Source organism: Hevea brasiliensis, chromosome 18, assembly GCF_030052815.1.
Source record: "Hevea brasiliensis isolate MT/VB/25A 57/8 chromosome 18, ASM3005281v1, whole genome shotgun sequence".
In the NCBI taxonomy this organism is placed as follows: domain Eukaryota; kingdom Viridiplantae; phylum Streptophyta; class Magnoliopsida; order Malpighiales; family Euphorbiaceae; genus Hevea; species Hevea brasiliensis.
The window spans coordinates 46,769,631-46,795,306 of NC_079510.1; the positions used below are offsets into that span (position 1 = coordinate 46,769,631).

The 25,676-nt window shown below is 37.2% G+C and overlaps 1 protein-coding gene and 1 pseudogene across 1 annotated transcript; one reads left to right on the forward strand and one right to left on the reverse strand.

Annotated features, from left to right (window-relative positions):
- Window position 1: 1 nt before the first annotated feature.
- LOC131175897 (alpha,alpha-trehalose-phosphate synthase [UDP-forming] 1-like) lies at window positions 2–12,300 on the reverse strand (annotated as a pseudogene).
- Window positions 12,301–13,365: 1,065 nt separating this feature from the next.
- LOC110646703 (uncharacterized) lies at window positions 13,366–14,612 on the forward strand. The gene is made up of 2 exons (XM_021800229.2): window positions 13,366–14,006; window positions 14,091–14,612. The coding sequence occupies exons 1-2, from the start codon at window positions 13,521–13,523 to the stop codon at window positions 14,256–14,258; spliced, it is 654 nt and encodes a 217-aa protein (XP_021655921.2). The 5' UTR covers window positions 13,366–13,520; the 3' UTR covers window positions 14,259–14,612.
- Window positions 14,613–25,676: the final 11,064 nt, after the last annotated feature.

The following is a 25,676-nucleotide window of genomic DNA, read 5'->3' on the forward strand; positions in this document are numbered from 1 at the left end:
ATTCCAAAGCTGACATGGAGCGTTGTTTCTTAAGGTGACCCTTGGAACGGGTTCTACCACTGGGAACTTTTGGTACAGGTAAGCCAACAGGGTCTGGTGACTTGGATTTTACTATACCAGGTGATTCACTAGGAAGCTCAGGCTCAAAAAATGCATAGATATCTTCATCCTTAAACAATGAATCCAATAATGAAATAGGTAAGAGTTAACATTTCAATCAAACTGCTTTGTTACTGGAAATTTCCTTCCAATTAACCTACACTCTTTAACTCAGTTAATGGGCACCCAACTTATGGTTACTCTTATTGATCATCCAATTGGATTTGCTAGGTTTGTGGTGGCGCATATAGCCCACAAAAGGGGGTTTGTTGTAACTTATTGTTGAAGGACTAGGTTACAGGCTGGGCTTTAGTTTGATGACTATTATCCTATCTTGGATCTATTTTATTAGTGTAGGTTACCAGGCCCAATATCTCTCCCATACATTCCTACTTCCTAAGGCCAAGCAAGCACTTCTAAATGTCGATTAAAGGTACTGATCCGGGCCTTCTCCACACCAGAAATTATATATTATTTAAGGACCCTACTTCACTAAGCATATTTTATTAAATTCACAACTAAATGTGGTGTTCAGTGTCCAAAAAAATATAAAAAAATGATGATCACAGGCACAGCAAGGTTAAGACTCCTTTTAATATCAAACAATAGAAATAAAGATCATTCTAATTTTTAATAATGAATGCTAATTGATCGTGAGAATGAAAGCTGCTTAAAGTTTATGTCAAGAAATAAAAATACCTTGGCCAGAAAGTGACCAACACAGAGTACATAGTCTATGGGTGTCTTCATGCCCTGGTTATGAACTATTTCTCCTAAAATACGATCTATTGCTGCACCCTGAAATAAATGGAAACATCCGATGAGAAAGAGAAGCATAAGATTCTGGTCAATTACTCAGCAGGCATGTGGCTTTGATAGCTAACCATGATGTAAATACCTTTGAAACACCAACTGCTCGAACCTCAACAGAGCGGCCACCTTGAACAACATCAACTGCTGCATTTGAAATTGGTCCTGTCCAGAGATGCTGCAACATATCCCTTGCTTGAAGTCTTCCAAACTCCATATCTAAAATTACCAAATTAAAGAAAATAAATTAAACAGTATTACTGAATAAAATCGAAGGCAAATCCTATATATTTTTGCCGAGTAGAATGATGTTCCTTTATGTGTACATGCATAAACCCATTTATCGCTCGGTACCTATGCACACATATACTTGTGCACACACAATGCACCCATTTACAAGAATGTGCACATGCACACATACATATATGTATGCTTAGTAAGATTTTCACCAAACAATTATCGAAATCCCACCACTTTTACCTCTTTGAACTGTTCAGCTAATAATCAAGTGCAAACAAAACATAGATTATAAGTACCTGCATACTTGTAATTCCATACGAGAGAAGTTTCCCGAAGCTCAAAATGAGATCGAGGTGTTCTTTCTGTAAAATACTCGAAAACTTGCTGGAATCATGAACAATCATAAGAATTTTAGGGTCTAGAGGGCCTCAGATGGAAGAGATTAACTTTTTCTGTGACAATATATAAACCTTTACACTGTCAACCCAATCCATATTGAGATTCTCTGGCATTGTTGTCATCCACTCTCCGGATGTAAGACGTAAAAACATCCCATTTTCTGCTGCCAACCACATATTGTATTCTCCAAAGTTCTGCATAACAAGTAGTTGGTCAGAAAGCATAATAAGCAGGGATGAGGATAACTGGAGAAAGGAGAGTACTTCATCCAGAATGGTTCTATCACTCCCACTGAGGACAACAGTAGTCGTCTTTTGATCATCACAAAGTTTCTTCAAGGGTTCTTTTAATTCTGGGTGCAATCTAAGTTCCATTTCTCTAATTTGACCACCCTTCTACCTAAGCTGTCCGCTGGTTCGGTTAGAGTTGCATTGAATCCCTGTAGCAATAAGCACAATGATGCAGGTGACAATGATTAAGATGATTAAAATATCTGTGCAAAATAACAGATTACATTTGGTAAAAGGAATGAATATATCCATTAACAAGTGAACCTGCGATTTTATCAAGCACTCAGCTAATTTAATAAAAATATCCGACATTCACAATGAAAAACTCAATCCACAATATTATCTGCATTATAAAATAAAAAATCTCAATCCGTAACAGTATCTGCATTATAAAATCCTCATAGACTAAGACATGACTTTGTTGGAGGAATAGCAACGTTTTACAGTTAGCATATTTCCATGAAAGCTCAGTGCAATTACTGAAACAAGGCACTGTAGCCACCTCAAATCAATCTCCATATGTATACTTTCAAAAAAGAGGCATCTTGAACTGTCATTTATAATTTGACATATGAAAAAGAAGGTAAGAAGAAGCTTGTGTTTTACATAACTATTAAGTAACAGTAATATGTATACTTACACAAATAACTATCTCTTTGATAAAGTTAAACATATGTTATTTACCTCAACTAATTTTAACATTAGCTCAAAGGAAAGCATGAAAAGAAACTGAAATTCAGAAACTCAAGGACAAGATCACATAATTAAACTACAGTGGCCAACTCATATTTTGATGTTTTAAAAGAGAGAAAAGAATACCAGAATAAGTAAACGATTATTAGATTGCATATATTGTTCAACTGCAACTTTGATAGGAAGCAGGGGCAGAACTTTTCTTGTCCTTAATTGAGCTTCTACAATGGTATCATTGAGTTCACTACAAAGAAACCAGACTTTGCAAATGTTAATTGTAGAGAATATATAATAATTTAAAGAACAGGGCAACAAATGGATACTAATATGACTCTGAATCCCTAAATGTGTTTAGTATTCCAAAACTATTGTTGATATAAAGTTTGAAATCAATTCAAGTTAATTGGAAACGCTTCCATCAATATAGAAGAACCATTGGAAAGAAAACAAGCACTGATATTTATCCTGTAGACATAAAACGAAAAAGCCATTTACAACTATTTAGTGTTTAATATCTCCCAAAAGCAGAATAAATTACCAATTAGAAATCCTGTTGCTGCACGTGGTCGCTATTTTAACTACATATTTATCAATGCTCCAAAGTTCAACAAATGGTAGCATGCAATTGAAAAACATGCCTTCGCCATAATCAACACAAAGTTATAATATACAGAAGATTATTCTTTTCTCATGTATAAGAGAAATGTCATCAGGTGATCAATAATCGCTGGTCAGAAAGAAAATTTGATTGAAAAACAACTTGAGCATTAAGATATTGAAAACAGTGAATGACATTTCACAGTTTCTTATCAAAAAGGAGAAAAAAAAATAGTGGAAGGCAAAGGAAAAGAGCAGACCATATTCATTGCAGCAGGACAAGAAATAACTGCACATTATAAACAATGTGTTGTTTATTTGTGCTTGTAGTGTGGTTCTGTGGGGAGAAATGAGTGCTAAAGCAACATTAGAATAATTTCTCCATATATAAGCTCTGATAATGGTGCTTAAGGATGGATTTGTCACATGCATGATTGAAGAAGTCTTTCCTTTTTTTTTTCTTCAAAATCATAAATCGAGATTTAATATTTAGGAAACTGAAAAAGTTAGCAGTGAGATAAAGTGAACACCTCACAAACATTGCAGCCCACTCTTGTGATGTATGAGTTGTCACATGCTTGAAGTTATGGTCGTGCCTTTTCTCTCTTTCATTCGCGGGCATATTCAAAGCATAACTAATTGAAGAAGCCACTTCTGTGATATTCCATGGATTCACCAAGATAGCACCAGCACCAAGAGACTGTGCCGCACCAGCAAACTAGAAATCGAAGAAAGATTGATGTAAAATTCACAAAACAAATTTTCTTATCCACAATAATTTGTCTCAATCAAATGAAAATGATGAACCCAATTAACTTTTTTTTTTCACTTTTAAACTATTTTTATTGAATAAGGAACCCTTGAGAATCTCGTAGCTTCTAAAGCTTATGTTCACCATGTTTCTTTAACTGTACAACAACTCAGCTTGAAAATTTTCCGATAATATGATTACCAGAAAGATTTTGGTTTAAAAATTTTTCTGCTATCAAATGCAACCTTTCCCTTAAAAAATGAATGATAGCAGACCCTATGATAAGATATCAATCCCAAATTTATCGTAATAGTAATTTGAATCATCTATAGATTGCATATGCCCAAAATTGCCAGAATCCTGGAATGCTGCAACAAGCAACTGTCTATTGGAAGCAGCCCAAGCCAATGACATTAAAGTTTAATTCTGTAAATAGCAGAAAACTCAGTGGTGAACAAAACCATGAATCCCAGAAATGTTGCTTCATTCAGACCCAAGAAAAAAAGATTGTGGATTGTACCACAAATGAACAACTAAGATCATCTAGATTTGAAGTGAAGTTAACAACTACTAAAAAATCCTCCCCCACAAATTCCTCCAAGAAATTGAACAACTTTTAGCAAAGAAAGACCAAAGCACGCTATTTCATAAGTCAGGTTCAGCTAGAGGCACTTCTAGACTGGCTGTAGTTGGCAAGTAGAAAAATAGAACATAAAACCAACTCCTGCAGGATAGTAAGCTATATAAGCTGCAAATCCTAGTGCTTTTGAAGCCACACACTCAAATAAATCAGAAAGTTTAATTTACCTCACTCAAGATGAGGACCCCTTTCTTGGAAGCTTGGCAAGCAACAAACTCATAACTGACAAGATTCATTCCATCCCTTAAAGACGTAACAAGAGCCACATCTGGATTAAAAAATTTTCAAAATAGAAAAAAAAATAAAAAGAAAACATGAGTGTACAAGCCTCCAAATGTGGATAAAAAAAATTATTCATATGCCAACTCCAACTATTTAGAGATTGAAACTTAATTGAGTTAGAGTTGAGTTGAATATCAATTTACAAGCCTCAAAATGAAAGGGCTTCCTACAACCATATAAATGTGATCATTTAACATCCGTTTGGCTGATAGTCTAGTTGAATTAAAACAGCAAACATATGCCCACACAAGACATTTGGAAAATAGTAATACCAGTTTTACAAAATGCCAACGGCCTATTTAAAAATTCTTTCATTTGTAGAGGAAAAACATATTTGTTGATAAATTCCATGAGACAGAATTTTTCAGCATTTTACAATTACTTTGGTATCTGACGATAAACTATTTTGATAAGCGTCTTCCTGTCACCCCACCCCAATCCATAGAAAAGGGAGTTGCAAACAAGGAATAAAAAGCGAAAAATTGTTGACAAAGATTGACAAGCACAGAATGGCAAGAAACATCTCATTGAAAAATTTTACACGCAACAGAAGGTTTTCTACTTGTTTCTTTCTATAATTTCTAGCTGTTCGTCCATCATGTCTAGGGATCATAACAAGGTGTATCTACTTTAGATTGAGAATAACCAGATCAGATCATTATTCCATAAAAGACTGAATCATAAATAACTGTGAACTTCACATAAATGAGTACCAGTAACAGCATATAGTGCACATAATGCGTGAAAGTCAAGAGAACGATCCTGCAGTGGCAAAACAATTGCATTAGATGTCTTTTCATAAAAGGCTGAAAAAGAAACATTGCATAAAGTATCAATAGCAGAATAATTATTGAGTTGCAGTATGCGTGTAATGCCATGCCCAAATTTTAACTCCATACAGGTTCAGCCTTATGGATTGCTGCAGCATAGAAAAATACATAACGTCTTATCTTGTGGAACGCAGAGCTTTCATAATTCCATGTACAACTGACTGAAATCATTATTCCTCTACTCACAATAAAACAAAATTTATTTGACGTAATAAAATGTACCATACAAAGATGAAGACAGTCAAATAAAGACATATGGTCGGCAACAAAGTGTCAGATAGGAGAAGAGATGTCAGAAGTTCTTGTTGAACTTTTCAATTACTATTTGGTTCAAAGTAAAATATAATTATACAGTCCTATTCCTTTTAAGGCCCATTTGGGATTGAGGTTGAGAGGTCAAAAAAGCACTTTTAGAAAAGCACCATTTTAAATGTTCGTAAAACAAAAACAATTTGAAAAAAGTTGTTTAGTTGTTCATGTGACTAAAATATGTCAAATTTAACTTTAAACTAATTTTTAAAACTAGCATATTTAAGAAGATGTTTTCCTCAACAACAACAACAACAACAACAACAACAATAATAATAATACTAATAATAATAATATCAAACAGACCTTTATTGGAACTGGGAAGACAGTCAAACTCCTCAATATTATGAAAGTTTAGATTCTTTGCATCAAGTAGTTCTAGCAATGAGATTGAAGTTAATAAAATAAAGACAAACCAGATGATGTATTGGAACAGCAGTAAGGGTTCCAAATCTTCCATTAATGCGTCCAACAATCTCGTGAACTTGGCTTGTGAGCTTTTGATCTGTAAATGCAAAAATAGTAAGCCAATAATAGAAACTCCCAGTCCAAGATCATGGCACAGGAATTAGAAAAAAAAAAAGATCTGGCTCAGCTAAGGATACTAAAAGGATAGAATTTGAAAACAAACAATTAGTGATACAGACAATGAAATTTAAAGAAGAGAAAACCATGGAAAACATACAGTGGTCATAAAGGCATTTAGCAGTCACTCAAAACATAATCACATAATTACTATATGCGTGTCTTCTTATAATAATAAGCATCTCAATTGATTGATTAAGGCTCAAGCTGAAATAGGATATAAATAGCCAACCCTAACTAGTTTGAAATTAAGATTTAGTTATCGTTGTATGTAAATAGCCCAAGGCACTATCAAGTAAAGCCGGGTTTTGTTCGAAATTCTCCATAATCCTAATTCCTATAGACTCATTGATCTAGAACTTCTTCAACATCTCTATTGATATAAGCCTGGCCATGGTCTGGTTTGTACCAAACACTGGCCTTGAACTGAACAAGAACAGGCTGGTATGGTTCTTGGTCAAACCAGATTCTTCCTTTTAAAAAAAGAAAAAGAAATCAACCTTAAATTTGATCAAAACCTAGCTGAACTAGGACCTGAGAATCATGCAGCTGGGTTCTGATTCCCTTGAACCATTAAAATGGAATCTGCCAAAACCAAATCTGTGGCCAGGACTACTCAGATGTTAGGCTCAATTTTTATCATATGTCTAAGGGTAAAAAAAAAAAAAAAAAAAGAAACACTTCAAAGCTCTATATCTATGATTCATATATATATATATATATATATATATATATATATATATATATATATATATTTCATGTCTAGGCAGGAAACACTATAATCATATCCAAGTCCAACATGTTTCCAGGATCAATTTGGCCTTTTTCTTTTTTTAGGGCAAAAGCCTGAAATCTTTAGAAATTTGCACGGACAAAGAGTGTGTTAAATTTTATGATGCATATTGCAATTGTCCTTAAGATTTAAGATCTAAAAATATGTAAAGAAAGCATCACATTAGATGGATTGAACTCAGGAAATCTCATGATTGCGAATGTACAGAATTTGCAAAAGCAGAATAGTTTAAAGCCTTTTACCTAGTTAAAAAATTTAAACATCAAGTTTTTTCTAGAAAAGATAAATAGATAAACAGCAGCGTACTCACTATCATTTATTAGGTAGTTATCATAAATCGAGGAAATGGAGCTACATAATTTGGAGAACAACTATTGAACAAAGAACTAAAAGAATTCTTAACAATGATGTCCTAACTCATGCAGTAACAGTATCGTCGTTAGAGAAGCATTTTTCTGCCAAAATTCCTGTGACTAAAATTAACAATAAATCAATCAAGAGGCCCTTTTGTTCCAAACATAAATGCTCAAGGCTGAGTCTTCTAACAGTAATCAGCACCATATTTTCAATCCCAGTTATATCCCAATTCCTTCTATTTTCAAAATCCCAATTTCATCTTAACAAACCCCTATCTTAAATCCCAATCAAACTGACACAAATCGGAAATCTCTAGGGGTGCCCTACATGTTAACTTAATCATATAGAAGAAAGTATGCAGTTCCATTAATAAAAACAGAGTATGTTTAGTAGAGAATGTAAGCATACATTCAGGAACATCTGTCCTCGTTGGCACAGCAATCTGCAGCAAAACTACTTTATCACGCCACTCTGGATTTTCCTCAAGGAACTCTTCAAATGCCAAAATCTTTTGGGGAATTCCTTTGATCATATCAAGACGATCAACACCTAGCATTACCTGGCCATGGTGGAATGATAACTACCAGTAACCAAAGAGTTTAGGTATGATTGGCAAACCTACTATAAAAACTATACAAATATGATGGGTTTGTAACAGTGGACAAGTATTTTTTTTTTTTCATGTTAGAATGGCCAGAACTTTGCATTATGTCCCATGTTCAAATAGTAACAAGGATCAACTAAAAGAACTCTGCTAGGTATAAACTGTATAATGACTCGTTACGGCTGTAGTATTCTAGTGAATCACTTCTTTTTTTTTTTAATTACAGTTTGTTCATATATTTCATTCATTTTATGCATTTTATGACCCAGTTTTTGTATTTAATTTATTTAGTTTCTGTAATTTCCGATGTAATCAGATCTGTGTTAAGAAGAAGATAAGAGAAAGAGTGAGCTCAAGTACAGATTAAGAGAAACTAAAACCTAGTTCTTCTCCTTTTAGAGAATATCAACACATCTTTTTAATGCTCATTAGTTTAAAAAAAAAAAAAAACTAACTGATATAAAACAAAAGGGCCTAACCTTTCTGCCAGCAAACCTTTCCTTAAGTTCTTTCATGTGATCCTGGACCTGAGGAAGTTCCAGGGCTCGAATGAACCGATCAGAATCTATCCCAATAGGAAACTGTAGTTTCAATCTCCCAAAAACAAAATGTTGGCATCGTGAGGAAGAATCAGGATGTTGAAATGGACTCATATGTAACTCTGAGAAGATCCATTCACTATTAAATAATAAAGCAGCATGTTTGCAGATGCATAGATATAAAAAGAAAAAGTCATAAGCTAATATACCGCAGCTACACGAGTCAGCTTTCCCTGATCCTCTACTCCTTCAGGTGTACCCTCAAGTCCAAGGATACGTATACAAGCACTTTCAAAATGCCTAGCATAATCATAAGTGTGGAAACTGAGAACAAACAAATCCAACTGTTAGATAGTAGAGATCTGAACAGAGCTTCTGTACTGAGAAACAATTTTTGTCAGCAAGAGCCTTATTAAACCTGACCGCAACATGCCAAAATTGGAATCATTTTGTTTGTTCATTGCATGAATCAGAATGATATTCCTTGTGGCACAAAACTTGGAGTAATTTTCTTTAAACATAAAAATATGCATCCAAACATATGAAGCATATGAGGGTAAAAAATATATGACATGATGTTCAAAATCCTAAGCTGTATTACAATGACTTACCCAACTAAATCGGCAGCAAGAACAGATCTCAACAATTCTGAACGGGATGGCAGCATCCTATGTATTTCTGAGGAAGGAAAGGGTGTGTGGAGAAACCAACCAACTTTCATTTTGCTGTTATGTTCTTTCAGAAATTTGGGAAGAAACATTAGATGGTAATCATGACACCAAACAACGTCTCCCTCCTCATAGTGTTTGTTTACAACATCAGCAAACATTTGGTTAGCCATCTTATATGCATCAAATTGAGACTGAAAACTGCGGGTGGTTGCGAGGCGGTCTTCTTGTGGAAGTCCGAGATAATGGAAAAGTGGCCACAATATGTTGTTACAATAGCCATTGTAATATTGATGGACAACATCTTCATCAAGAAAAACTGGGATGCACCTCTGCAGTTAATAGAATCAAATCAGGAAGAGGGGCATTTTGCACACATATGTCCAGAGGGCAAGGTAGTTGAAATGGAAAACTGGGAGGAAAAGTTATCTATATGGTAATTCAAGATCATAGAAAAATAGGTAATAGGAACATAAGACTCATATGAAGACTTCCGAACCTTTTCAGCCAAAGCTGTAGATAATGCTTTTTGTCCAATTTCATCAGGTACATTTACACCAGCCCATCCAATCCATCTGGCATCAAACTCCTTCACCCCTTTAGAAGATAATAAGGCATCAGGTCCTATTGACTTCATTAGTAAAAACTCAAATACATTAATTAAAAGCAAACAATGGACAAAAAATGGGGTAAACATGCATTGTAATCTGCAAGAAATAATATACAGAAAAGCATAGTACAAATAATTATAAAACAGGATACATTGCAAACCAGCATATAATGTAACAGGAGTTGAAAGTTTGGTTAAGAAATAACTTTAGATATCACTCACCCAAAAGTGCACTGACTAGTCCTCCTACACTTATCTCAAGTTGCCATGAATCCTCACCCTTCCTAACTGCAGAGACTGGTAACCTGTTGGCAACCACCAATAAACGTTGTTTGGGAGGCCGTTCACCTCCATCAACCGCTTCTAAAAATGCTTCCTCGTTAAGTGGACCACTACTTTCAGCTTCCTTTGAAACTGAATCATTTGCAAAGTGCTCAGCTTCTTTGAGACCATCTGCTAACGCATCAGTTGGATTAAAAATCTTATTGAATTTCCGGAGCTCTCTATTGAGAAGAAGCCTTTCCAGTCTAGTTTTGGGTGTGAGAGGACTTGCGGGAGCAGTGTTATATTTGTTTCCTGGCACATGCTTGTTTTGCGAAGAAGCCTGCAATTTGCAAATTGCAATATTCCAGCACATTACATCTAATCCTTGACACATTCCATCTCTCACACAACAATTGCTTAGAGAACAAATGTTGACCAAAAAAATGAATTGTGCTCGAAGATACAAATACAAAGCATTTGCATTGTGCATAATGTTGCAAGCTATCTTCAACTACCAAAGTTTTCATTTCCTAATTCAAAAATTAAGGGAATCAACACCGTGGAACTTAGCAAAACCATCTTGCTAAGCAATCACTCACCCCTTAATCTATATATTATCAAACACACGGAAATATGGAATTATTTAAGGATTCAGCGCAGGAAATTTCTAGAGATAGATAAATTTAATGGGACACACAAATTAAAAAGAGAAGAAGAAAGATATAGCTGTTAAACAGAACACGATCATTACTGGCCATTAGAGAAAAAGAAAATGCAGAGACAAAAGAACTTTGACCCAAGCTCAAAAATCGATATAAAAATATAGCTCTCACATCAAGATAGCACATAAATTAAGCCCCCCCAAAAAAAAAGTAGAGAAGAAAGCATATGAAATGATGCATTTGAACACCCATCTTCAAAATACTCAGCCCCAAACAAGTCTATTATTAAACAACGCCGAAAATATGCAATGATTTAATGATTCAGTGCGGGCATTTTAAGTAAATATAATGGGACAAAACAATTAAAAATAGAAGAAGAAATGTAGTGGATAAACAGAAGACGGTCATTACCGCTCATTAGAGAACAAGAAAATGCAGAGGCAAGAGAACTTCGACCCAAGCTTGAAAATGGATATGAAAATAAAGCTCAATCTAGATGGCAAAACCAAAGAGAAGAAAGCGTATGAAATGGTGTCTTAGAAAAACCATCTTAATATCTCTCGCTCAGAAAATTCACGAACATACCCCAGGGAAAAAAAAATATATATGATCGGTTCGTAGTCTCTGAGCCAAACGGCTTTACAATCTTTACAATAACCCATATATAATGGCATGCATCGGAACCACTCAACCAAGCGATACTCAAAAACCAGAGCAGAAACAGCACAAAGACAACGAACTAGATATTTTAAGAAATCGAAACAAAATCTATGAGTGAACAAACAAAATATCCAAAACCAGATAACAACATGAACAACCCATTTTATTGAACCAAAACATGAAGAACCCAATATCCAAAAAACACAAAAAAGAGAAGAAAAATCCATTCGCTTATTACCATGTTGTGGAGAAAAATGCAGATCTCCAAAGAAGGCTTAACATTCAAGGAGAAATTGAAAAGAGTGAGCAATCATGAGGTTTTGCAGTAGAAGAAGCGAGTAAAAGGGCCACATGGAGACGAGAGAGCAACTTGGCGAGGCGATATTTTAGGGGGGCTGTGGTGTGTGAGAGATTAGAGAAAAATCTACACATATGTATAAGGAGGCGATGGTGATCAGAAAGGGAGGGAAAAAAAAAAAAGATTTAATCCAAAAATCAAAAGAAATCTGTGCTGGCAGAAGAGTGTGTGAATTGAATGAATGAGATTTAGAGGATATGCAAAAATGAAGTGGCATTGGCCATGCACCTCTGAACGCCAAAATTCAAATAAGTTTGCAACTTATAGTGGAGTGGGAAAATAACTTTGCTCATCCTCAGACCCCACCATGGAATTAAGATATTTGAGGCTTTTTTCTTTCTTCTATGCTCCACCATTGAATTATTCTATTGCATACGGGGATTTGTTTTATTCATGTTATATATATATATATATATATATAATAATTTAATTGATATAAATTGTGAATTTTATTTATTATTGGGCTGAGTCGGACAAACGAGGTGAACGAGTGAGTTATAATAATATCTTGCAATAAATGAGATGAACTTATTTGAGTAATGATTAATCATTACTGTCAGATTAAATTAGATAATTAAATAGCTAATTTTTATATTCCTCGAAATTTTTTTTATAATTTTAAAATGCAAGGCTTTCAACAAATAATTAAATCTTTTTTTTTTTTAAATCTCACGCCATGAGCGTGTGGAAAAGAAAGGGTACACACGCCATGGGAGTGGGCATGAGCTGAAAAATTAAAAATGCAGCGCGTACGAGCGTACAATTTGTTCAAAGATCTTGCTCCAATTCCAATAAAAGTTAATCCGTATCTTTTGTTTTCACCTCAACAATTTTTCTTCACCACCATCATATAAAAAAAAAAAAAAAAACACACACACATTTTCATTATAATTATTAATTATAATAAATTTTATATTGATTTTATAATAATATTATATATAATAATTTCATTAAATAAAAATTCTTTATTACAAGATGATTTTAAGTATGAAATCGATCAATACAAACTAATTTAAATTTAGATGTTATTAATTGATATTATTATTAGATATAATCTATGAGCAATTGGGATTTTTTAGAAGGAAAAATAGTCTAAAACAAAGGTATAAGACATTTTTATAATATTGAATTATCTAGTAAATAAATTTATTGAAGATTTAAAAGCTACATATATAAATAATTATTTTAATTTGAATATCCAAATTGAGTTCACGGAGAATTTAAAATTTTCAAATAGTGAGAAACACTTTTCATTCAATGGTAATTTGAAGATGCAAATTTACTTCTTCTTGCCTCCACTGAACTGTTAAATTGTTCTTACCGTGTAGAGAATCAGGCTTCAACAAGGCCCACTTTGGGCTTTGGCTCTGTCGAATATTAGGTAAATATGGGCCGTCCACTTCTCTCCATTTAATCACAGAAGTCACGTCTCCCAACTCGTCAACTGAAAATCCTTCGCCGTCTGATAATTTCAAAGCCAATGTACCGGATTAATCCACCGCTAGCTCCCTCTTTCCTCTTCCTCTTCCTCCTTCTCACCACCACCACCAGTTTCGCTCCATCCTCCCTTTTCAGCTCTTACTCCCAATACAAAACAGTTGTCTCCCTCTCCCATTCCCTCCTCATACGCGTGTCCAACCTGCGTGCTGAACGCGGCGACATAGCCGGCGCAAATCGTGCGAAGCTAATAGCTCAGAAGTTGGAGAAAGGGTTAGGATCTGGTTTCTGGAGTTTGGCGTGGTCGGTAGGGTGGGATTATGCAAAAAACTACGCGTGGAGGGAATTGGATTATACGGAGCTGTACGGCATCGTTTCGGACTTAAATGAGTTGGCTAGGTTTTTGGCCCAGTTAACTAGGGCAGAATCGCAGGTGGAGAGAGTCTCTTGGGTTGCGAGAAACTACAGTGATGTCGTAAGAATTGCTAAGTCGGTGTTAAAAAGGTTTATCCACGTGTTTAATCGATCGGTACGATGCTTGATATTTATGTTCTTTTCAACCTTTTTTTGAAGATCTTTGAAGTGTTTATGTGTTTTGGGTTGGATTTGGCAGGAAGCTTTGAAGGAGGTGGCGGAGGCGGTGCAGAGAGAGGTGGTGGATGGTGGATTATTAAGGGACTGCCTTGAATTGGGAAGCAATGACTTGAAAGGTTTGGTTCAAATTGTTAAGGATTTAGCATCACAATTTTATTCCACTTCTGACCATAATAGCGAACTTTGATAACTGAGACTATAATTATATCAATTCTTTGAATCTTCACAAAATTGTACTCAAAACCAATATCAATAGACTATAGAAATACAAATATCGAAACCAGATATTCTTTTGCATACAAAATTTAGTGCTCCTTTTGGATGTTTAAGTCCTTGTTGATTAAGAAATGTAAGTTAGTGGTTGCTGGAGTTAAAAAGAAAGAAGTCAGTCTGCTCAATTTAATATAAGTAGGATTTGAACTCGAGATTAGGGTTTCAACTTTGATTAATTTACCTTCTGGAACTGAAATTGTAATTAAAACAGGTATTATTGTCTTCGGAGATTATATTATATTAAAATCGTTGGATTGTTATTAATGGATATTATTGCATGAGGTATCGAATTCTAGTGCAGTCCGAGTAAATCGAACAAGCAGAGAGATTTGAAAAGGGGAGCATATGCAAGTCCGACCTTTACCTTGGAGCGAGCCCATATACTTCCGCTCCCTTTTACAGGATCAGGTCTGCTCAAAATATTATCGGATCTTTTTGTGGGTGGGGTAGGAGGGAATTGTTTTTAAGCTTATTGAGTGGCGCTGCTGCTTGTTAATTTTGTCGTAAGATTATTTGCTTTTGGTTTTGATAAATTTAATATAATGTATAAAAATTAAGGGATATTATTATTTAATTTTTTATATATTTTAATAAAATTAATTATTTAATTTTTATATTTTATATCTGATAAATTATTTATTTTTTTATTAATTTTTTTAATGCATATTAAATTATTATTTAATTTATTTATTTTAATAAAATTAATTAATTAATTTTATATTTTGAAAAATGAATGAAAATTTTGTTATATAAAGATTAAATTTGATTTTATATTTTTTCTTTAAATTGTTCAAATTATTTTTATTCAATTCCTAAAGTATATATATATATATATATATATATATATATATATATATATATATATATATCTTTGTTTTTATTAAAAAATAAATTTTCCAAATTATCTCCTAATTATTTTGGAGATCTAGGTGAATTTATTAATCTTCTTACCTAAATAACTTATAACGATTTTTATAAGAAAATGAAAAATAGAAAGAGAATGAGGGGGAGAAGGGGTGTGGAGGAAAAAAAATAACTAGAGAAATAAGGAAAGAGAAAAAACAAACAAAGATGAGTGGCTCAAGGAAATAATAACAGAGATTGAGAATTAATTAATTAATATATTTTTTAAAATATAAAAATTAATTAATTACTTTTATTGAAATAGATAAATTAAATAATAATTTGATAAACTTTTGATTAATGAAAAATTTACTGATGAAATTAAATAATTTAATAAAAGTGAAATATGTAAATTAAATAATATATTTTTGAAAAATAAAAAAAAATTAATTTTGTGATTAAATAATAATATTTCTTAAAATTTAATTTGTAATGGGTGAAAGTGGTGGCAATAAGTTGAGCAAATAAATGGAAATGGCTGCTGGACGTGTTCGTTGACGTGTCTATTTTAAAGTTGAGAAATTTTTGCGTGACTCGATAATGGAGTGCCTCTGCGTAGTATCCTAACAACTTCAATTACTTTTAATAATTAAAAAAAAAAAAAAAGGAATGAAGACATCTTGTGATGTTAGATCATAGGGGGATGTCTGCCATTCATATAAATGAATTAATGATGGGTATTTTATAAATTAGCTTTTAAGATATTTGAATTTGAATATATATATATATATATATATATCAGAATTGAATAATATCATATTATTATAAAATTAGAAAATTTTCTGTTGGCAGAAAAGAAAATTATTTGTTAAAAAATTGTTTGGTGTTTAAGAACTTGAAGGTTAAATCTTGTTCTTATAAAATTTAAAAAAGTAATCGTTAGGGATAAAAAATAATTAGTGTGATGTATAACGTTAATTTATTTGTTAACTTAGTCATCTAATATTAACATTTAACTCCTAATGTCACGACCCAACCTATGGCCTGACCAAGACTAGGACTGGCCACTTAAAGCCCCCGAGGCCTGTAGTAAGCCTAACTATTCACTTAACCCAACTCTAAGGCCCATTTGGGCCCAATTTCAAAAAATCAACCGGACAGAGTCCTACATAAATGGACCTTTCAATGAGGAGTTTTTGACTCACCCGACCTGTAAACACAATAAATACTCAATTGGGGAGCTCAGTTCACCCTCTACATACTCATATCATCATAAAAACATATGAGAGCTCACTCCTCATCCACCCATCAAACATGCATATCATTATACGCTTACAGTCCAACATGGTAATAATATTACAGACCAAAATTAAATAAATACTTCTAACACATGCGGAAATTATAGGAGTAAATAAAATTACACAAATATTGATAAACAACCTGCGAAGGAGAAAAGCAGGTTAACCACAATAAAATCCTCCTGTAGCCTGAAAAAATATTGAACAGGACTGAGCGTTCGACTCAGAGAGTAAAATATCAATTTTAACCATAATCTTTATAACTATCTAAAACTAATGCACCCTGTAGAGTGAAATGCAACACCAGCAATAATTTCACATCATAACATCAAAAAGGTAATTTGGAGCACTCACGCACTCCAAAGAATATCAATCATATATATATGGGAGCCGATCCCCTATACAAATCTCTTAATTCCAATCAACAAGAACTCAGCTCTGACTTCCACTTAATAACCAAATCGGGTCCCAAATAAGAACTCAAGCCGTGTCTACCCCGAAGGACCGGGTCCCAGCGAAGATCTCAAGCCGTGTCTACCCGTTCTATCCATAGTCCACACCACATCACACGCACGCCAACGCACGCACACTGCTCCAAATTACCACAACAATATACATGGCACTTTCATAATTATGAATGCAACATAAATCGTGCCTAAAGTTTATCTACATAGATATATGCATATAAGTGATGCATAGGCATGCTTGAACATATAATAATAGTGAAATTACAATTAAAATTAATATTTTACTCACAGACTTGACAACGGTCACTGTGGCGGCTGGGCGGAGGAAGAAGGCTGTCCCGGCTCACCTGACAATTACATTACAATATTTAATACAAATGACTCAATACAATTCAAGAAAAGACCAAATACGTCTTAAGTCGTGCCGAAAATCCGGCAGAGTCTCCCCTATACCTAGGACCTACCCAACCTGCAAAAGGGCTCAAAACACACTTCTATATTCACAACCCATATATTTACAACTCAATCTCATCACACAGCCCCTCCTGGGTCCATTAAATCAATCATCCATCACAATATGTAAAATTTCAATTTAGTCCTTATAATTGATCATTTTTGCAAAAACTGCCCAAATAAGCTCTAAAAATTCTAAAACTTTGCCCCGCGGTCCTTAGCAATATTACTAGGCTATTGCAAAAAGAATCATAATTTTCTGAGCTACCACGAATATTTTATGGATTTTAATCCTATTTAAGCACTAGAAAATTACGAAAAAGCAAGGTTCGGGTTTACCTTTGCCGATTCCGACTTCGGGAACGCGCTCGGGATGTCTGACAATGGTGAGGTAGCCAAAACCTCAATCCAGTTCGGAGACTTTTCCTGTAGTGGGTTTGTCCGGCCGAAATTCACGCACTTGACAATCGCCGAATTTCCGCGAATTGAGGATACCTACACGAAGCCCACAACACGGGGGTTAGTACATAAATTTTACAGAAGGGGAGGAGGGAGGAGAGAGAAGGCGAGGAGGAGAAACGCGCGCGGGAGAGGAAGAAAAGGAAGAAGAAGGCCGATCCGATCCGGTCCGGTTCGATTCGGCCGGTTCAATTCAGAATACAAAATTTTGAATTTTTACTCTGCCTCGGGACCGAAAACGAGGTCGAAAAATGCCGAAAAAATTTCAAAAAACTCAGAAAAATTCGTAGACTCCGAATATGCTTTTAGTTTTGCCACGTGGTCTTTAAATAAATTTTTAAAAATCATCAAAGTTTATATTTTCGGAAAATCGAACCCGATTTTTAAAATCCGAAAAATCTCAAATAATTTCTTAAAATTTAATAAAATTAAAATATCAATAATACTCATAAAATAATAAAGTTTAAAATTTTGGGGTGTTACATTATTCCTCTTACGTAAAAATTCGTCCTCGAATTTTACACAAGGCAGAATAAAGTACAAGATTACACATTGAACAGATAAGGGTACTCGCTACGCATGTCCCGTTCTGACTCCCAGGTGCACTCTTCCACAAAACCTTAACCATAGGGATCTGTTTTGATCTTAGTTGTCTCACTTGGTAGTCCACTATGGCTACAGGTTGCTCCTCAAAAGTCAAGTTCTCTTTTAGCTCTATTACATCCGGCTGCAGTACATGGGAAGGATCTGGAATGTATTTTCTGAGCATGGAGATGTGAAACACAGGATGAACATAAGAAAGGTTGGGTGGTAGCTCCAACCGGTAGGCAACTGCTCCAACTCTATCAGTAACCTCAAAAGGTCCAACATACCGAGGTACCAACTTGCCCTTCTTTCCAAATCTCATCACTCCCTTCATCGGAGAAACCTTCAGGAATACATAGTCGCCTACTGCAAACTCCACATCCCTCCGTCTAGAATCTGCATAACTCTTCCGCCATCAAAGTCAAGTTTTCAATCGTTCCCTGATTAAGGGAACTATCTCTGAAGTGTACTGCACTAGGTCTACATCATGCACCTTTGCCTCTCCCATTTCCGTCCAACACAGAGAGGACCTACACTTTCTTCCATATAGTGCCTCATAGGGTGCTACTCCTATGCTAGAATGGTAACTATTGTTGTAGGCAAACTCCGCCAAAGCTAGCTGATCATCCCATTGACCTCCAAAATCCAAAACACTCATGCGAAGCATGTCTTCCAGTGTTTGGATTGTCCTTTCAGACTGTCCGTCTGTCTGAGGGTGGAAGGCAATACTAAAGTTCAACTGTGTGCCCAGTGCCTCCTGCAACTTTCTCCAAAACCGAGAAGTGAACTGGGGCCCTCTATCAGATATTATGGAAGCCGGAATTCCATGCAATCTGACTATTTCTCGAATGTAGAGTCGGGCGTACTGTGCCATAGAATATGTAGTCTTCACAGGCAAGAAGTGAGCTAATTTGGTTAAACAGTCTACAATTACCCATATCGAATCATATCCTCGCGTGGTACGAGGCAACCCAGTCACAAAATCCATAGTAATCATTTCCCACTTCCATTCTGGGATAGGGAGCTCTTGCAGCTTCCCTGACGGTCTCTGATGTTCAAACTTCACCTTCTGACAAGTCAAGCACTTGGACACAAAGTCTGCTATGTCTCTCTTCATGCCATTCCACCAGTAGCTATATTTCACATAATAGTATATCTTAGTGGAACCTGGGTGGACATTGTACAGTGTATAGTGTGCCTCTTGCATGATTTCATTTCTGAGATTGTCCACGTCGGGCACACATATCCTAGAACCTTGCATAAGGGCGCCATCGTTGGTAAACCCGAACTCACCACCTTCACCTTGCTGGACTCTTTCTATGATCTTCATCAATTGTTAGTCTCTGTGCTGGAAAACTCTAACTCTGTCTCGCAAGTCTGGCCTCACTGAAAAATGAGCCAATAATACCCCCTCATCAGAAAGATCTAGGATTAAACCTTGATCCATTAACTCATGTACTTCTCGAATCAACGGTCTTTTCTCTGCTGAAATGTGCGCCAAACTGCCAGAAGATTTTCTGCTCAAAGCATCTGCTACTACATTGGCCTTCCCAGGGTGGTACTGGATAGTGCAATCATAATCTTTCAGAAGCTCCATCCATCTCCTCTGTCTCAAGTTTAAATCCCTCTGTTGGAAGATGTACTTCAAACTCTTGTAGTCGGTGTATATCTCGCACACTTCACCATATAGGTAGTGTCTCCAGATTTTTAGTGCAAAGACTACAGCCGCCATTTCCAAATCATGGGTGGGGTAGTTCTGCTCATGCCTCTTCAGCTGTCTTGAAGCATAAGCCACTACTTTCCCATTTTGCATCAAAACACATCTTAGGCCAACTCTGGAGGCGTCACAGTACACGGTTTATCCTTTACCACTCATAGGTAGTGTCAACACAGGGGCGATGGTTAGACACTCCTTAAGCTTCTGGAAACTCCTCTCACAGTCATCTGTCCAAATGAATGGAACATTCTTCCGAGTTAACTTAGTTAGGGGAGCCGCTATTCTTGAGAAATCTTGCACAAAACGCCTATAGTAGCCAGCTAGACCCAGAAAACTTTACACCTCAGTGACTGTTGTAGGCCTAAGCCAATCAGTTACAGCTTCAATTTTCTTGGGATCCACTTGAATGCCGTCACTAGAAACCACGTGTCCCAAGAATGAGATGCTTTCTAGCCAAAATTCACATTTTGAAAATTTGGCATACAGCTGGTGCTCCCTCAAAGTCTGCAACACCATCCTCAAGTGCCACACATGTTCCTCCTCGGTCCAAGAGTATACCAAAATATCGTCTATGAATACGATGACAAAACGGTCCAAAAACGGTTTGAACACCCTATTCATCAAGTCCATGAAGGCTGCTGGTGTATTAGTGAGTCCAAAAGACATCACCAAGAACTCATAATGACCATATCTTGTCCTGAATGCCGTTTTGGACACGTCATCATTCCTGATTCTCAACTGATGGTAGCCTGATCGCAGGTCTATCTTGGAAAAGAATCTGGCCCCTTGGAGCTGATCAAACAAATCGTCGATCCGAGGAAGTGGATACTTGTTCTTCATAGTCACCTTGTTCAGCTGTCTATAGTCAATACACAACCTCAATGACCCATCCTTCTTTCTCACAAATAGAACAGGAGCACCCCAGGGTGAAGTGCTCGGACGTATAAAACCCTTGTCCAAAAGCTCCTGTAGTTGCTCCTTTAGCTCCTTCAATTCTGCTAGCGCCATCCTGTAAGGCGGCATTGAAATGGGGCTTATACCCGGAACAACATCAATGCAGAACTCTATTCCCTTTCGTGGCAACCCAGGAAGCTCTTCAGGGAAGACATCCATGAATTCTCTGACAACAGGAACATTTTCCATGTTGACACCTTCTACATATGTATCTCTCACCAATGCCAAATACCCTTGGCATCCATGCCTCAACATTTTTCTGGCACTAATTGCTGACACCAAGTTATATGGAGCCACGCTACTGTCACCATCAAAGCTAAACTCTTCCACACCAGGTATGTGGAAATACACCTTTTTGTTCCTGCAGTCTAAAGTGACATAATGAGTTGCCAACCAATCCATCCCCAAGATTACATCGAAATCCATCACTGGTAGAGGAACCAAGTCTGCTGGGAGGATCTTTCCATCCACTACTACTGAGCTACCCGGAAAAACCATATCTACATCTATGTTGTCACTAAGTGGGGTAGCTACCGACAAAGGGCATTCTAAAGTTGTAGGGTTTCTACCCAACCTCATGGCAAACACAGGGGAGACAAATGAGTGCGTAGCACCCGGATCTATCAAAACACGAGCCTCATAGGAACAGACTAGAAGAATACCTGCCACAACTGTATTTGAAGCTTGAGCATCCTGGTGGGTTAGTGTGAAAACCCGAGCTTGACCCCTACCCGAGTGGCGTAACCACGACATCGACTTCTACCTCCGATCTACCTCCAAATCCACGCCCCCTTGTCCTCATGGCCATCGAATCGATCACCGCCATGCTGGAAGCACCCGGAAACAACTGACGAGGAACATTTGCAACAGAACCCTGTGACCCCATCTGTGGCTCACTGAACACGGGGCATTCCCTAGCAAAGTGACCTAATTGGCCATACCTGAACTGTGCACAAGGTGCTAAAGAGGATCATGAACTGCACCTGAACTACCGTACTTGAATCGTGACCACCGCTGATACGTATCTCCGGTTCAACCCTCGAGATTTGTGTCTAAAACCACTCTTCTTGTTCCTACTTCTTCCTCTGAAATTACTCTGGCCACCACTTTCTGGAGCACCCATATGGGGAACACCTGAAAAACCCTCTGCTCTGTTTTTCTTTGCTCTTCCGCTGTCATCCGCAGCATAGCTAATCTCTATCTGTCTGGCTCGATCAACTACCACATCAAACGACTGATCCGACATCATGGCCATGTTTGCATACCTCCTGTCCAGCCCCTTTAGGAACCTCTTCACCTTCATAATTTCTGTATCAACCGTAGGGGCATACTGCCAACTCAAGAAATTTCAGAGCATATTCATCTACTGCACCTACCATCTGCCTTAAGGCCTCAAAGGCCCACCGCTTTTGATCCTCAAGCTTTACGCACAAACCGATTGATGAACAGTTCCACAAACTGAGTCCACGACAAACCCTCTATCCGAGGTAATATGTAGTCATTCATCCACTGTCTAGGCATAGGCCCCATGACATGCTGCATACACTCTACAAGTCTTCTATCAGTCAACTGCAACTCTGTTCCTGCCTGTCAGCAGAAATCCAAAAACCGATATGCATCATCTGACACATCATAAGTACCAGGCACCAACTTCTTGAAATTTATGATCTGTTTGTAAGGTTCCCCTCTTGGTGCGGTGGACTGCTGCTGTGGAGGGTGGACCATATATTACGCCATCATATCGATGGTTCTCTCGCAACCCTAGAGTAGGCGCCATGGGGTCCATGGGACCTGTGCCATGAAAGATTGATCTGAATTGTTGGCAATCGCTTCTACTTGAGCGGCTCTAGGCCTCTACCCCGCCTCCTGGCAGCGCCTCATCCCTGTCGACACCTCGTCAGGCACATCTGGTTCTGGTGCAGTGGCAGCTCTCCTGCTTCTACGCATTTTCCTGAAATTCAGCAGCATTAGCCCACAAAATTCAAACTGCACGTTACACAGCTCTATGACTCATATTCACACACAATATATAAAGCAGAAACTAGAAGCAAAGATGACAATGCAAGACGAATGTGGACCCTATTTTTTTCGCATGTGACTCCTAGTAGACTATTCCCAACACTTAGACAATTTTCCCCTATGAATCTGGAGCCTAAGCTCTAATACCACATTTGTCACGACCCAACCTATGGGCCGGACCGGCACTAGGACCTGGGCCAGCCTAAAGCCCCCGAGGCCCGTAGTAAGCCTAACTATTCACTTAACCCAACTCTAAGGCCCATTTGGGCCCAATTTCAAGAAATCAACCGGACAGAGTCCGGCCATAAAATGGACCTTTTAACGAGGAGTTTTTGACTCACCCGACCTGTAAACACAATAAATACTCAATTGGGGAGCTCAGCTCACCCTCTACATACTCATATCATCATAAAAACATATGGGAGCTCAGCTCCCTCATCCAGTCCATCAAACATGCATGTCATTATATGTTTACAGGTCCAACATGGTAATAATATTACAGACCAAAATTAAATAAATACTTCTAACACATGCGGAAATTCTAGGAGTAAATAAAATTACACAAATATTGATAAACAACTTGCGAAGGAGAAAAGCAGGTTAACCACAATAAAATACTCCTCAGAGTTCAAAAATATTGAACAGATCGGCGTTCAACTCAAAGAGTAAAATATCAATTTTAACCATAATCTCTATAACTATCTAAAACTAATGCACCTCAGAGAGTGAAATGAAATACCATAAATAATTTCAAATCATAAAATAATAAAGTTATTTTGTAGCACTCACGCACTCAAAGAATATCAATCATATATATATGGGAGCCGATCCCTATACACTCTCTTAATTCCAATCGTGCAAATAAGAACTCAGCTCGGACTTCCACTTAATAACCAAATTGGGGTCCCAGCGAAGAACTCAAGCCGTGTCTACCCCGAAGGACCGGGTCCCAGCGAAGATCTCAAGCCGTGTCTACCCGTCCTATCCATAGTCCACACCACATCACACGCACGCCAACGCACGCACACTGCTCCAAATTACCACAACAACATACATGGCACTTTCATAATTATGAATGCAACATAAATCGTGCCTAAAGTTTATCTACATAGATATATGCATATAAGTGATGCATGGGCATGCTTGAACATATAATAATAGTGAAATTACAATTAAAATTAATATTTTACTCACAGACTTGACAACGGTCACTATAGCGGCTGGGCGGAGGAAGAAGGCTGTCCCGGCTCACCTGACAATTACATTACAATATTTAATACAAATGACTCAATACAATTCAAGAAAAGACCAAATATGTCCTAAGTCGTGTCGAAAATCCGGCAGAGTCTTCCCTATACCTAGGACCTACCTAACCTGCAAAAGGGCTCAAAACACACTTCTATATTCACAACCCATATATCCACAACTCAATCTCATTACACAGCCCCTCCTGGGTCCATCAAATCAATCATCCATCACAATATGTAAAATTTCAATTTAGTCCTTATAATTGATCATTTTTGCAAAAACTGTCCAAATAAGCTCTAAAAATTCTAAAACTTTGCCCCGCGGTCCTTAGCAATATTACTAGGCTATTGCAAAAAGAATCATAATTTTCTGAGCTACCACGAATATTTTATGGATTTTTAATCCTATTTAAGCACTAGAAAATTACGAAAAAGCAAGGTTCGGGTTTACCTTTGCCGATTCCGACTTCGGGAACGCGCTCGGGATGTCTGACAATGGTGAGGTAGCCAAAACCTCAATACAGTTCGGAGACTTTTCCGGTAGCGGGTTTGTCTGGCTGGAAATTCACAGACCCGAACAACTGTCGAATTTCCGTGAATTGAGGATACCTACACGAAGCCCACAATACGGGGGTTAGTACATAAATTTTACAGAATTTTCTAAGCTCATTTAATGCTCGGAAAAACACTGCGAAGTTCCGTGGGACCCATCGAAAAACGGTGTCGGAAAAATTCAAAATTTATATCGCCGCGAAGCTCTCGACGAGTGGAGCGCTCTAGTACTTTCGATTTTTTCGTGGGGTTCACGGTTTGCGAGAAATCTAGCCCAAAAGTCAAAATGGGCTAAAACTTCCCGGGCAAAATTTGAACAAACCGCTAGATGGATTTCGGTGTTCTTGGTGTCTATGGAAAGCTCTCGACGAGTAGATGAGTTTAGACACAAGACCCGGTCCGATTGGTGGCCTGATCGGCCTGATTTTGGCCGGGAAGACGAAAGGTCGCGCGCGCACTACGCGTTGCTTCTGGAGCCGTTTTTCGGCCTTCCAGGCGGTGGCCGACCGTGGGGGAGGGCTGAGGCGGCGCGCCGACAAAGTGGGGTGGCAGGGGAGGTGGCGGCGCAGCAAGGGGAGGAGGGAGGAGAGAGAAGGGGAGGAGGAGAAACGCGCGCGGGAGAGGAAGAAAAGGAAGAAGAAGGCCGTTCCGATCCGGTCCGGTTCAATTCAGAATACAAAATTTTGAATTTTTACTTTGCCTCGGGACCGAAAACGAGGTCCAAAAATGCTGAAAAAT